Genomic DNA, 13,677 nt, shown 5'->3' with positions numbered 1-13,677 from the left:
GGATGTGATTTGCCCAAACTCAAAGAGAGCAGCTGCAGGAGTGCAGGGATTAGGACCCAGGAGCTCCTGACCACTACACCCTGCTTCTCTCCAAGAGCATCTTTGCAGGCAATAAGGAACAAGGCTCCACAATGAACTACGCCAGCGGGCTCCCCAGACCTAGACAAGCACTGAGCAACAGAACACGTATGCTCTAGCATCTGCTGAGGCTGCAAAGCAACCAAACACAAAAAAGTCATCTGCCACTGGTATGTAAATACAACACCCCACTCCCAATGACTATTTTTATGCTGCTTCTAGTGTGAAGAACAAAAAAGCCCAACACTGATGTATACTGGAGAAAACAGCCCTCACTGTCACGTGTTTAAAAAACATAGAGCAAAAGGAATCTGGCTTCTCTGTGAGCTTGTAGGACAGCTGTGTGTGTAAGCCAAAAAAAAAAAAAAAAAAAAAAAAAAAAAAATCAAACGAGGGCCTTATTGACACTTTGTTTTAAGAGATCTGTCTTAAATATGTTTTACCATTCTCCAGGCAGAACTCAGGGGCCCTGGTGCACATCAGCAGCTGCCCCGCTCCATTTGGACAGCCACACTCTGAGACCTTTTACTATTACTTCCTAACTGTCAGGGTGGTTAAGCACTAGGGAAGTTGGGGAATCTCCATCACTGGAGATTTTTAAGAACAGGTCAGACAAACATCTGTCAGGGATGGTTTAGAATAATACTAAGTCCTGCCATGAGTGCAGGGGACTGGACTACGTGAAACTATGGAGGTCCCTTCCACTCCTACATTTCTAGGATTCTGGAAACAGTAATCATTCCTATACCACTGAAGATAGATCCAGTGCTCTGCAAAGCACCTTGCCCCTAACAGTGTGCAGTGTACTGCACTGATCCTCTAAGGGCCTCCACGCCCTGAGCACAACCAGGGTGGAGGGTACTCAGCATGGGCAAGGCAAGATGCCACACATCTGTGCCTCCTCCTTAACCATGAGAGACAAGAAAGACAGGTGTGTGACCCTGGCTCTTAGAGTCACTAGTCTCGCTACTGAGGCTGCCAAAAGAAGCCAGTTAATACCTACTGAGCTGCTGACGGAGACGCTTGTCCACTGGGAACCCACTAAACTCATTCCACACTGGCTACCCAACAGCTAGCAGATGCTAATGACTTGGTAATTACAAAGCTAGGCCAGATTTGAGCCAGCAACTCAACTGTAATCCCTGAACTAATGCAGTCAGATGCTTTGATCCCATTTCCCATACCCTGAACCACAGAGGGCATGTCTTCACTGCAGAGTTAGCCCCATCCTGCTGGAACGTCCCCCCTGCAAAGCCCTACCCGGGACAGATCCATGCGGTTGCATCCACAATGGGGCTGTACTAGCCCGTGTGCTGGGCTGGATTTTCTAACAAGATATCCGATGGCTCTCACTGGTGCATTAAACTGGGCCAACCCTATGAATTCATTCGCAGTGTATTGTGAGAGAACTTGTCTGTCCTTCCTGGGCTCCCTGCGAGAGTGCCTTGATGGGTCTTACTGGCATCACACCACAGTGTTACCAGAAGGCTGGTCACAGCTTCTGGCCAACTGACAGTGTGGGAGATGGCTGGCAGCCATTCTTGGCTGGCAACTCTGTCCAAATGCTATGTAGGTACAGCAGAAATGGAGCAGGCAAACTGGGGGGGGTAAAGGGGCTAAGACCCAGTGCTGAAGAAGGGAGGAGTTCAACAAGAAAGTACATCCCAGGTGGCATTGTGGGATAGGACTGGAGGACTAACAGCATCCTGGCAAGCCCATGTTTTCCACTACATAGAGGGTGGGTTGCCAGCTTGGAAAGGGAAATGCTAGCTCAAACCTAAACCACCCTCAGTGATGTCTGCTAGCTTGGGTTTAGGGCACCTCAAGCCTGGGCCAGAGGTTCTTGTGTGTGGATGGAAGCGGGAGGCTCCAGCCCAGGCTAGCTCTGCACTGAAGCCAGACCCACAGCGGACTGCACCCAGGTTCAAGGGATTAACACTGCTGGTCAGCACTGTACAAACAGCCTCCTTACGTACTCTTTGTCCTGGGTGGAGCTGTAAGCGGTTCAGGTTTGGGAAGCTGGGATTCGTGCTGCTCTCCTCTGCCTGCTCCGTGCACCGACCACCCTCACACGAAGCCAGGTGGGAAGACACTCTGCTGACCTCCGCCTGCAACGTGGGGATTTGGGCCGTCCCCAGCATCCTATCTGCCAAGGAGCTGGGCGTGGAAACGCGGGCACCCAGCAGGGAGCGCTTCCCCAGGCGTCTGGACAGCACGCTCGCCATCTTGACACTCTGTAAAGGACAAACAGACAGGTGCTATTACCTCCAGTGCAAAACACAAACTGCTCTGCATCTGGAGTGCTGGTGAAAGGTACTGGGCCTGAACTCCTCTAGCAGCACTGCCTCGTGCTCAAAACAGGGAGGCTGGGAGTCAGGAGGCCTCATTTCCATGACTGGCTCGCATGGGACACTCACTGAGCCAACCTGGCCTCGTCCCTACCGCTCTGTGTTTCAGTCTCCCCCATCTGTAAAATGGGGATCACACCACTGACCACCTACCAAATGGAAAGTGCTTTGAGATCCTTGGCTGGAAGGAACAATGCCTCCACACAAAGTGCTCGTCACAGCCCATCACTTTCACAGCCTTTTGAAAAATCACATCCCTCCCCCTCACTGTTATTTCTCAACCTCTTCATTCAACCTGGACTGACATTCCTTCCCTCCTGTCCTGCACACAGTGGAAGGAGGTCCCGTGGTTAGGGCACAAAGTGGATAAAATCAAGTATTTAAAAAAAAAAAATACCCACAACAACAACACAGATTTATGTCAATCAAGTTTTTTTAAAAACCTTATTTAAAATTAAATTTGAAATTGTGACAAACCCTAAACTTACAATGCATCTATGAAAACATTGACATTAATTAAAAAAATACTGTTAAGCAGGACATCTGCTGCCAAGTTTTAAAGAAAGGGAAACCACTGAACTGGTGGGAGTCACTGACTAAGCACCTGGAACCGGAGTTTAAAGTGCTAAACCAGCTTCTGACAGCAGTGGCCTCTTCTGCAGTTCAGCGAGAGAATATATTCTTCTCCGTTTATTCCACTAGTTCATTCAAAATTAAGAAACCACTTGGGAGTTGAAAAAGCAGGAAAGCTTGTTTTCCACTTCCAATCTATGAACAAAAGCGAGGTGTAAGAGGATGAGACCTACTAGTTCTAACATTCTGAAGGATTTTGTGACCTAGAATCAATTCAATTCACTAATTACAGAAAATACCTCTTTAGTTTTATAGTCAAAACATGTTTTGATACACGTTTTGTCTTATCTATCATCATGTCAAAGGTAGTTGTATTTAACTAAACAAATACTTTTTAAAATGTTTCTGTGCGTTTTAATTTAAAAAATTAATCAAAGTCTTGTAAAGTAGAAATGCATCATACAAATTTTCTAACTATTTTAAGAGTCTGAATAAATATAAAAGTTACATAACTGCTTGAATGAATGTGTATAGATACAGCGTATCATCCCGTTAGCAAAAAGCACCACCAAATTTAGTGTAAAAGCTATGTCAATTGCAAATCAACATGTTTTAATGGTTACCAACTAATGAGAATCAACCTTTCTTTAGGAAATTAACTAAAAAGTACAAATGCAAAACAAGATTAAAATTGTTTATTTAAATTAAGGTTTTCTGTTTGCCGATTTAAATTATTATTAAAGTCAGTGATTTAAATCAATCCACCCTGTTAGAGCACTAGGTTAGGACTTGCGAGACCCGAGTTCAATTCTCTGCTCCATCAGACTTCCCATGTGACCATGAGCAAGTCAACTAGCCCCTCTGTGCCTCAGTTTCCCTGTCTGCAAAAGCGTTGCCCTGCCTCACAGGGTGTTGTGAGGATACACATAAAGACTGTGAGGTGCTCTCATATCTACTGACAAAAAGCACTCTAAATATTATTACTATTATCGGAAGGATGCACATAAGGGCTGAGCAGCACAAGGAGGTATATCATCACAGGGGGACACACGAGGGCTGAGCCAACACCAATGGGTATGGTACTGTGCGGTGGCCTATGAGCACTGGACTGCAAGCACCAATTTATCTTGTTAAATCAGGAGAAGGAGCCCAGGCTTTGGCCACATCGATCATTACACGTCAGTCTCTTTGGGTGGCTGCCATCCCAGGAAGATCAGTAGAGACACTTTTAAATCAATTACATTGTCAGAGTCTAATGGGAATGCACCACAGGCAAGTTTACAGCTCCAGCAGACAGTTATGGTATGCTCCGAGGACATTCATCAGTTGTGGCAGTATCGGATCCAGTGGGCTAAGGGGTTTTACCCTGGCTGTCAGCTCAGCTGCCACTAAATCAGGTTCTACAATCCATCCAAGGCAACTCCCGACACCCCGGCTCTATCAGCTCCCAGATATAAACATTTACAGACAAAGCCCTTTTGGGATTCAACAACAATCTGCAAAGCCACATAATGCACCCAGACTGCGCTTTACAATACGTAACAGGGAAGCCCAGCAAAGCAAGAACAATTAAAGCTTAGAAAATAGACAGGAGAATCCAAAAAAGTTACTCTTACTACACTTACACACTGCATTTGCTGCAAATCATGGTTTTCTAACAGCCACCTCTGATCAGATTCCCCTCATCTGAACCTGTTTAACCTGTAACATTCCTGTGGGTATTCCCCCTCCACCAACTGAAATGATGTTCCCAGATGGATCTTCCAAATCGACATCATCCACTGTTCACAGCTATGACCCAGCAACATTGGTGGCCCTAGAAAGCCAAACATCATGTAGGGAACAGCTAGGAAGGCTTCCCACACACAACCTGCAGCCCCCTTGGGCACAGGGAGACAGTGGTGCCAAAAGAGACTGACAAGCTCATGATGTGGACAAAAGTCGTCTCTCAGGATATCAAAGATCCACTTTATTGCTCAAGTAACCCAGATTCCAATTTAGGACTCCAGATGCAGAAGAACTGTGCCCGAATGTGCCACTCCCTCCTTAGCACTATTACCTCATTTCACTCTCGCTTGTGTGTTCCTGGTCTAGGGTTCAAGTTTCCCCAGGCAACCCTTGGGTTTTTTTAGCCTTTGGTACCTCTGCTTAACTGGCTCCGCACAGTTAAGGTGGCAGCCAGTCCACCCAGAATACACATGCAGCAGTCTCAAACCACTGGATCAAGAGAACCATGGAAATTGGTGATGACAAAGTTCACCAGCACACTCTCTGCCAAGGCAGGGCTGTCCCCTCCAGTACCGTCCAGTCTAGTTTTAAATGATTTGTGCAATGGGGCTTCCACCCCTTCCTTACGGGGACTATTCCACAGGCCTATGGAGCTTTGCTCTGCAGGCCTGTGTTATAGAGGTCAGACTAGTTCATCACAATGGTTCCTTCTGGCCTTAGAACCCATGAATTCTATGAAAGTTTTGGGATATACGGCCTAAATTTTCTTGTCCTAATTTCCAGCCCACTCCTCCTAGTTATATCCCCTTGGTCCAACCTAAGTAAATCCTTGGGTTTTGCAGTTACATACCCCTATATTGCCAAAAGACACATACTTAACCCTTTCAGCCTCCCCAGCCCGGTGACCGCTTTTGCTGCTCTTCCCTGAATTCCCATCCATTTGCCAATGTTTTTCTGGGTGGGTGGTGCCCAAAACTGCAGACAGTCCACAAGGTGAGCGCCCACCAGACCCGTCAAGAGAGAAACGATCGCCTCCAAGAACATCACATTAGGGCTGGCACTTCTGCATCCTTCAAGAATTCCTTTCCTCTCCCTTCCCTACTTGGAAGGAACAGGCGTTTCAGCCAGATGCGTTTTCCAGGGTGGGGTTCCTCTCACATGCTCATTGGGTGCTGCCAGTCCAGTAGATTCTCTCCTTGATGATGAATGCAGCATTCAGGCTCTGGACTATAATCAATAACTAAATGTTTAGTTCCCTCCTAAAGGTTGTTTCTTCCCTTGATCTCTGTGCAAAACCAGCCACTAACACCAGTGAGCATGCACACATTCCTAGACTTTAAAGCCAGAAGGGATCTGACCTCCTGTATAACACAGGCCAGAGAAGATTCCCTCTGCACTGCAGTACATATGTATTTTTGGATGTGCACCATGGCACACAGACCATAATTAAACACAACACTTGACCCTCAAGTCCCAATGAATTTGACACCTTGGCCAAGACTCTTGTCAGACTAGGACACAGAGTTCCAAATATTCTCCTACACCACTGAAACAGGTGGATTGGTCTTCGCGTGCAGAGGGAGAATCAGTGTTTTAATGCAACTGCAGTTTTAAATCCACTGTCAAATGCTTATTCTTCCACAAAGATTCACACTGTTCCCCTTCAAGTCAAAAGGCATTTTGATCGCAACCTTCAGAGGAACATGATCAAACCCTCAAAGAGGGCAATTAAATCTAAACTGTGTCATTACCGCCTCTTCCCTGTAAGGCAATGTTGGCTCAACAATTTAAACTTGTTTAATAATCATTAAAAAAAAAAGGGAGGGGGGGGACCTAGAACTCAAGAAAAATAAAAGTGCAATAAAAAAAATACATTTCTCAGGGTTGTGCTTTTAGGACTTAAGAGAACAGATGAGAGGAGGAGAGAAAAAGAGTTACACAAAGCTCTGAGATGGAGGAAGAGAGGGAGCATGCTGTAGTGGTCAAAGCACAGGAAGGAGATCCAGGAACTCCAAGAATCTAATTCCAGCTCTGACACTGACTTGCTATGTAACCTTGGGAATGTCACGTAGCTTCTCTGTGATGGAGTTCCCTCACCCATAAGCCTTATGAAATGGGCAAGAGTCCCATAAGGATATCGGTAAAACACGTGGAATGCTGGGTTATTAATGAAGTAGCCAAGTCTTACCCCTCCACTTTATTTGGTTAAAGCACCATTAGGAGCATTTTTTCTCTCTCTTGATAATATTAACACATCCACAGTAATTTTTCTTAGACTTTTTCTAAAACTATTTCCCCCCCTTGAAAACAGGCAGTGATGGATTTTCCCTTTTGACTGCTGCATATAGTAAGTACATCAAGAGAACTTTTCCATCTGGCTTTTCCTATTCCTTTAGATTTGCATGTTTTTCTGTTGTAAAAATATGGGTTTTCCTAAGAGCAAGGAGAATTCATGCCAAGGGAGGACAGACTTTCCAAGTTTACACATAAAGAACCAAAGAGAGAAAAGACTAACATGCACTGTTCAGAGGTAAACAGTATTATAGTAATACTTAGCACTCTTCATCTTCAAAACACATTACAAAGTTACAGTGCCCAATTTTACAGGTGGGGGAAACTGAGGCAGAGAGTGACGAAACGATCAGACCAAGGACACACAGTGAGTGAGTGCCACAACTAGATTTAGAACACAGGAATCCTGACAACGCTCCCCTCTTGCCCCCCACACACAGTTCTATGCTCTATCCACTAGGTTTCGAGTGCTTGAATGGAGTAGAGGAGGGCGGCTGCAAGCAGTCAGATGGAGCTACTGGCACAGGGCCAGCCCTAACTTATGGCAGTGGAGGATAGGACATAGTTCTGCTCCACTTACCACACTCCCTCCTGCCCGTGCCCCATCTAGTCTTTCTCTCCTTGCATCAAGGATAGGCAGCAGGGTTGCCTCCATCAGCAGGGAGTTCCCCTGCCCACAGAGAATTCTCCACCAGTTGCTTTCAGGCCACTTTGAACTGCCTGTGCAAAGAGTCCTCGGCAGACCTGAGAACCCGACCTGAGCTAGCTCTGCTGGAGCTAGTGCACAAAACACAGAAGCGTGGACACTGCAATGCAGACAGTGGCTTGGACCCAAGGGGTTTGGCAGGCTTGGACTTGAGTGACTATCCTGAGGTGCCACCTGTTCTGAAACACCCACACTGCTATATTTAGCACACTAGCTGAAGCAGAGCTAGCGAGAGTCTGTCTGCCCAGGCTGGGAGGCACGCCCCCAGCTCCAGGACAGACATACCCAAAGAGACTTGCCCAAACTCACACTATGTAGATTTGAATTCCAAATAAAAACTTTAACCTGCCACCCCACCTCAAGCTTCAGAGAAGCCATTCAAAGCTAGGGATTTGACAAATGTTAAATAAATGTACCACACTATGGTCAGGTCTACACTACAGACTTAGACTGGTATAACAATGTCGCTCAGGGGTGTGAAAAATCCACCCCCCAAGCGACGTTATACCAAACCCCCCATGCAGCTGGCCTGCTGTATGGGATGACAAGCCCTAAATGAATATATTACATTAAAGATAAGAAACTTGAGTGGAAAGAAAGCTGCCACCTCGTAGGTGCTTCAGGAAAAGGTATTGGAAGCGGTGCTTTTCCATATGAATTTGTACTGAAGCAATGCACCTGCATGCCTCTAGGGGTTGCTACGCTGTTGGACGTGCCAGCTTCCTGATTACAAATAAAACTAAGGTCCTAGCAGCTTTTGTTTTTTTAAGACAGATGGTGCTTTTCCAAAGAGATTGGGTGTTAAACCATGGTGTCCTGACTAAATACCACCTCCAGCAACTATATTCTGCCTCCTCTCACTGAAATTCCCCGTGTAGTTTCATTTAACTTTAGCATTCTTTTTCATTTCCAGGTCTAAATTGTTGCATGGTGTTGCTGTATGCTGTTAAATAGCTGTGGAGTTCTCCCCCAGAGATGGCCGCATTTCAGTGATGGATATATGTAGTTTATACAGCACTTTGTATCCTACATACCATTTCGGTCACAGAGATCACAATTTCAAACTGACCCTGATCCCAATAATATCTCATTTCAAAGGATATCCAAGTGATTTATGTGCTCCATATAAGAATCACTTTACCACCACTGAAATGCATCCACCTCTGAAACGGAAAGTAACAGCTATTTAACAGCCATAGTAACACTACAAAAGTGTTTCCAATAGGAAGTGAAGAAGAATATTGACAGGTTTCAGAGTAGCAGCCGTGTTAGTCTGTATCCGCAAAAGAAAAGGAGTACTGCATCCAAGAAGTGAGCTGTAGCTCACGAAAGCTTTTGCTCAAATAAATTTGTTAGTCTCTAAAGAAGAACATTGTCTCCATTGAATCCACATAGGGAATATCAGGGAGAGCAGACACAATAGTTACCAGGACACCATGGCTAGCACCCTACTCTTAAGAAACATGCTATTTATCTTTAAAAATTAAAGGTCCTGATTCAACAAAACACATAGGGGCTGGTCTATACTGGAAAATTAGATTGACCCAGCTACGGCACTCAGGGGTGTGATGACTCCACACCCCTGAGTGACGTAGTTAAGCCGACCCCAGTCCCTGTGTAGACAGCCCCAGGTCGATGGAAGAATTCTTCAGTCAACCTAGCCACCACCTCTCGGGGAGGTGGATTACCTACATTGATGGAAGAACCCCTCCCGTTGGTGTAGGTAGTGTCTGCACTGAAGCACTTCAGCAGTGCATGTTTCAAGTGCAGACAAGCCCTTAAACACCTACCTCCCTCTGTAGATGCTCCAAGTGCTTAGCTGGGATTATTCAAGTGCTTAAATTTAAGCATGTGCACCTCAGGCTTTGCTAAACCAGATGCTGAAAGTGGTAGGCCCTTTTCATCAGAAAGGCGCTCCCAGGAGCACAGTGCCCCCTATGCCAGGTCAGGCCAGGCCTTTAGGGAGAGCACCACCTTCCGTTTCACTGGCACCACTTCCAGCAGCACCTCTTAGGGGGTGGCAAAGCCTTTAACATTTTTATTGCCCCACCGCTGACACATACCTCTCCCCTCTCTTAACTTAGTCCATGGAAAACCTATACCAAGTTTTTTTCTGTTTTAGGGAACTTATGGAGACAAATTTGCTGACTTCTCTCCGCCCTTTCTTAAAACCTCAGGGAAATCCCTCAACATCTGAACTAACTTGCAGGTACGTTGAACACACCGGATTGCTACTAGAACGGCAGGGCTCTTGGGAATCACTCTCTCTCCTTATAACTAAGCCACCGTGTTCCCAGACTGGGCACTCACCCACACCAATTTACCATGAAATTTAAAAATAGGACACCAGGGGACTTTTTCAAGGTACAAATGCACGTTTCCCTGAGGCAGAGGGAAGCTATGTAGAAAACAATCCAAAATGTGTATTTATCTATCTCGATTTATCACCTTCGGTTCACAGATCTAACCCCCTGCAAACATTATTTCCCATTCTACAGACAGGGCAGCAGAGGCAGAACGAGGTAAAGAAATTTGCACCGGATCACACAGCAAGCCTGTGGTAAGGCCTGTCTATCCTGACTCCGTGTTTACCACTAGACCAGGAGTCAGCCCATAGACCACACCTCCTGCTCTCAATAACTTGCACTCAAACACTGCCAGTGCCAAGAACTCTGTTCAAACAGTGGATTCTGGATTATCAGTGGCATTTTTATTCCATGTTGTTTGAGCGGCTTGACAGTTTAAAGACTTCCCCTTGCACCAGCCCAGCCCCACTCCTCATACAAAGAAAGGCGGGAATATAATGCACACTTCAGTATCTCTCCAGAAAGTTTATTTTTTTCCCCTCCAGATACCTTGTAAATTCTATTCACATGACCCTTCCCTGCAGGTTTTACTGCCGGCCAAGCCCAGTCCTCTCCCACTTTAAAAGGTCCCGCTCCTCTCCCCTATGCAAACAAACAACTACTGAAACCATCCCCTATGCAAACAAACAACTACTGAAACCAACAGGGCTGCAAGGTTCCCTTAACTTGTGCTAATCTTTCAGCGCAGCACTTCGCTCTGATCTAGAAGAGGGGCTTGGGGTATTTTGACTTGCAAAAAGAGTTAAGAGTAGGGAGCTCAGGAACGCCAGCGCCACATCTGCTTTCAACAGACCCTGTATGGTGAAACGTGGCTCTTGTTTCAACCCCATGTCCCACACTGCGTGGCCTGTGATTATGAAGTGTACATGCTAACACAGCTACTCAGCTGAAAAGAGGACGGCTGAGGGACTTTAGCTGGACGCTACAGGGTGAGTGGAGACGGTATTAGGATCGATCGCTGTGAAGTCCGCAGAGAGCCACAGCCCACTCAGAAGAACAAGGGGGGAAACCCGTGTGAAAGCTTCCGATGGCAGCTCAGCTGAAATGCTAGGAAACAAGAGCCCGTCTGAGAGGGAAGCTGTTCGGATTTGTGCTGGAGAGTCACGAACATAGCTCCAAAAAAGGGCGGCTAAACAACCTACAGCAATGGCATTTGAAAGACCCTACCTCTTACCTACAGCAACTGCAGTTTACCAAGGTAGGGGTCATTATACCCAGATTCCAGATGAAAAAAACAGAGACATATAATTTCTCTCTGACCTGCCCACAGCTACAAAAGCAAGCTCTAATGGCAGAGCTCGGAACGCAGTGTCTTCTGCTTAGAACGCCCACCACTTAGACTCTGACCCGTATGAACACTGCCGACTAATGCACACAGTGCCTGTCAGTTGCTAGCAACCACACTTCACAGAGGTGAGAACCAGCAGAGATCCAGAATTATTTCTTGAACACTGAGCATACGCTTTGGATGCAATTGTCAACGTTCAGCTTTAAACATGCAGTGGGGAAGACGTCCGTCTGTCTTCAGCCTTCCACACTGGATTCATATACTAATAAATAACAGCAATGCTTAGGTGCTTAACTGGGGTCTGAAAACTCTTTACAGAGAAGGTGAGTATCATCATTCAATTTTACAAATGGGGAAACTGAGGCACAGAGGTGAAACACTTGTCCAAATTCACACAACAAATCCACAGCAGAGATGGGACTAGACCCCCAGTTCCACATTCTAATCACTAATGCTCCCTAGTCAGAACAACCAAATGTAGCAGGAAAGTAATTTTGCTATTAGCATTGCAGCGCAGAAGTGACAGAAACCTCTCCCATACTGAGCAAGGTACTGTACAAGCACATTACAGAGCCACGGTCCCTGCCCCGGAGAGCCTTACAATCTAAACTACTGCCTACTTTCTTAAAATGGAAGTTTGTAGGTTTCATCATCTTGGAAATATCAATTAGCACACGCTAAGCCAAGCTCACATGACACAGTATCCTGCTGCATTGAAGTCAATGGAACTACTCATGGTGTAAACATTACTCAACATGAATAAGGTGTCAAAAGTGAAATGGTACTATGACCGACTGAAGATGTATATAATTTCTGCCTCCTCAACTCCACTAACTCACATTTATACAGTGCCTTTCAGAAGGATCAGAAAACACTTTATAGGACTACGGCCCCAATCCTGCAATCTGTTGCATGTGTCATACGATGCCTGCCCAGACCCAGTTGCAAGATTTGGGTCCTATATTCAAACCTGCTTCAACCAACACTGAAATGCAACCCCACTGAGATGGAACATGGCTGCTGTTTATAATTATGGATATATGATATATATGATAATTTAGGACAGGAAGTGAAAAATTGCATCACCTACTGAAATTGCATGGGGAAAGTTTAAGAAAGAAAACTAAGTGGCAAATCAGAATTTGGCCAGGACCCCCACTCCTGCAGAACATGCCCTTTTGTAATTCCTTAATTACAAGTGGGTAAAACTCAATTTCACAGCATAAATCTGGCCTTTATTTATTCTTATTAAATGCATTTATTAGTGAGAATAACAGCCGGCCTCTCTATATATATGTGGGATGCAGCGTGGTCAAGTGGGCAGTGCAGTGGACCGGGTTTAACTCCTGGCTTGCTGTCTGACCTTGAGCAAGTTCACCTTCACCTCTCTGTGCTTCAGTGTTCCCATCCTTAACATTACAATAATGATATTTCCCTTCCCTTTTAAAGAACTCTGAAAGTGACGGATAAAAAGTGTCATACACCACTCAGACATTACCGACTTCAACAGGGGCAGAATTGGGCTCTTGGCTTGGAATATTTCAATTCTTTAGAATCAGAGGTTCAAATCCCAGCTGAGACAATTCACCCTTTCATCCTTCTAAGGCACATAAATTCAATTCTCCCTACTTTACTGAATGAGGATCTGTCAGATGAGACTTTAAAAACCCAGCTCCTGCCTGCTCTTCAAGGATACTGAAGATCCCATGGTGTTTTACTAAAAGAAGAAGCACTTCGTTCCAGCACACCTTTCCCAAAATTTCCCTTTCATTCTGCTATGTTGCCTGCTGCCCTCTCATCTCAGAGGTGGCTGCATTTAGCCATGCAGCCTGTATTAATTCATGGTCTTTGAAATGATGTTGGGATCCTTCTGATTAGAAACACTTATTACTGTCCCAGCTTGGAGGATGCCAGAGAGCCCTGTTAAAACTAGGGCTAAGTGGATGACAACTATGACAAGTCTGATCTCCACCCATCTCTCTCTCATGCACTGAAGTTACAGAAAACTTCAGACTTGCCATTTCAAACTCTGCTGCATTTTTCCAAAGGCCTTAATTTAGGGTGGGTAGGGGTCTCTGGCCCTCCCATTGGGGCTTGGACGAAAGCCTGAGTGTGTGTGGGGGGAGGTGGGGGATCTTGCCCATTTCATTCCGGGTGAGTGTCTGTGCTGCTGCTGAGTTCAAGAAGGAGATAGGGATTTTGAGGAGAGAGAATTTTTAATTGGGCAGTAAACATATATTATAAAACACTCATACACCTACACATTGACCAGGCTGTCCCTAAACACAGCAGCAGCCA

The 13,677-nt window shown here is 45.6% G+C and overlaps 1 protein-coding gene across 6 annotated transcripts in view; it reads right to left on the bottom strand.

Annotated features, from left to right (window-relative positions):
* The window catches only part of ZNF395 (zinc finger protein 395), a 46,382-nt gene that overhangs the window by 28,448 nt on the left and 4,257 nt on the right, over positions 1-13,677 (bottom strand). For 2 of the 6 annotated variants that reach the window (XM_038393876.2, XM_038393875.2), the window contains exon 2: positions 2,055-2,312. In XM_038393876.2, the coding sequence (XP_038249804.1) occupies positions 2,055-2,303 (249 nt within the window). In that variant the 5' untranslated portion in view covers positions 2,304-2,312. Of the gene's footprint in view, positions 1-2,054; positions 2,313-3,023; positions 3,195-5,829; positions 5,920-13,677 lie in introns of those variants that run through there. The other 4 variants (XM_038393877.2, XM_043510066.1, XM_043510067.1 and 1 more) reach the window with 4 other exon arrangements.

This window comes from Dermochelys coriacea, chromosome 3, assembly GCF_009764565.3.
Source record: "Dermochelys coriacea isolate rDerCor1 chromosome 3, rDerCor1.pri.v4, whole genome shotgun sequence".
Lineage (NCBI taxonomy): Eukaryota > Metazoa > Chordata > Testudines > Dermochelyidae > Dermochelys > Dermochelys coriacea.
Note: the sequence above shows the minus strand (reverse complement) of the source record. Positions and strands in the feature narration are given on the sequence as shown.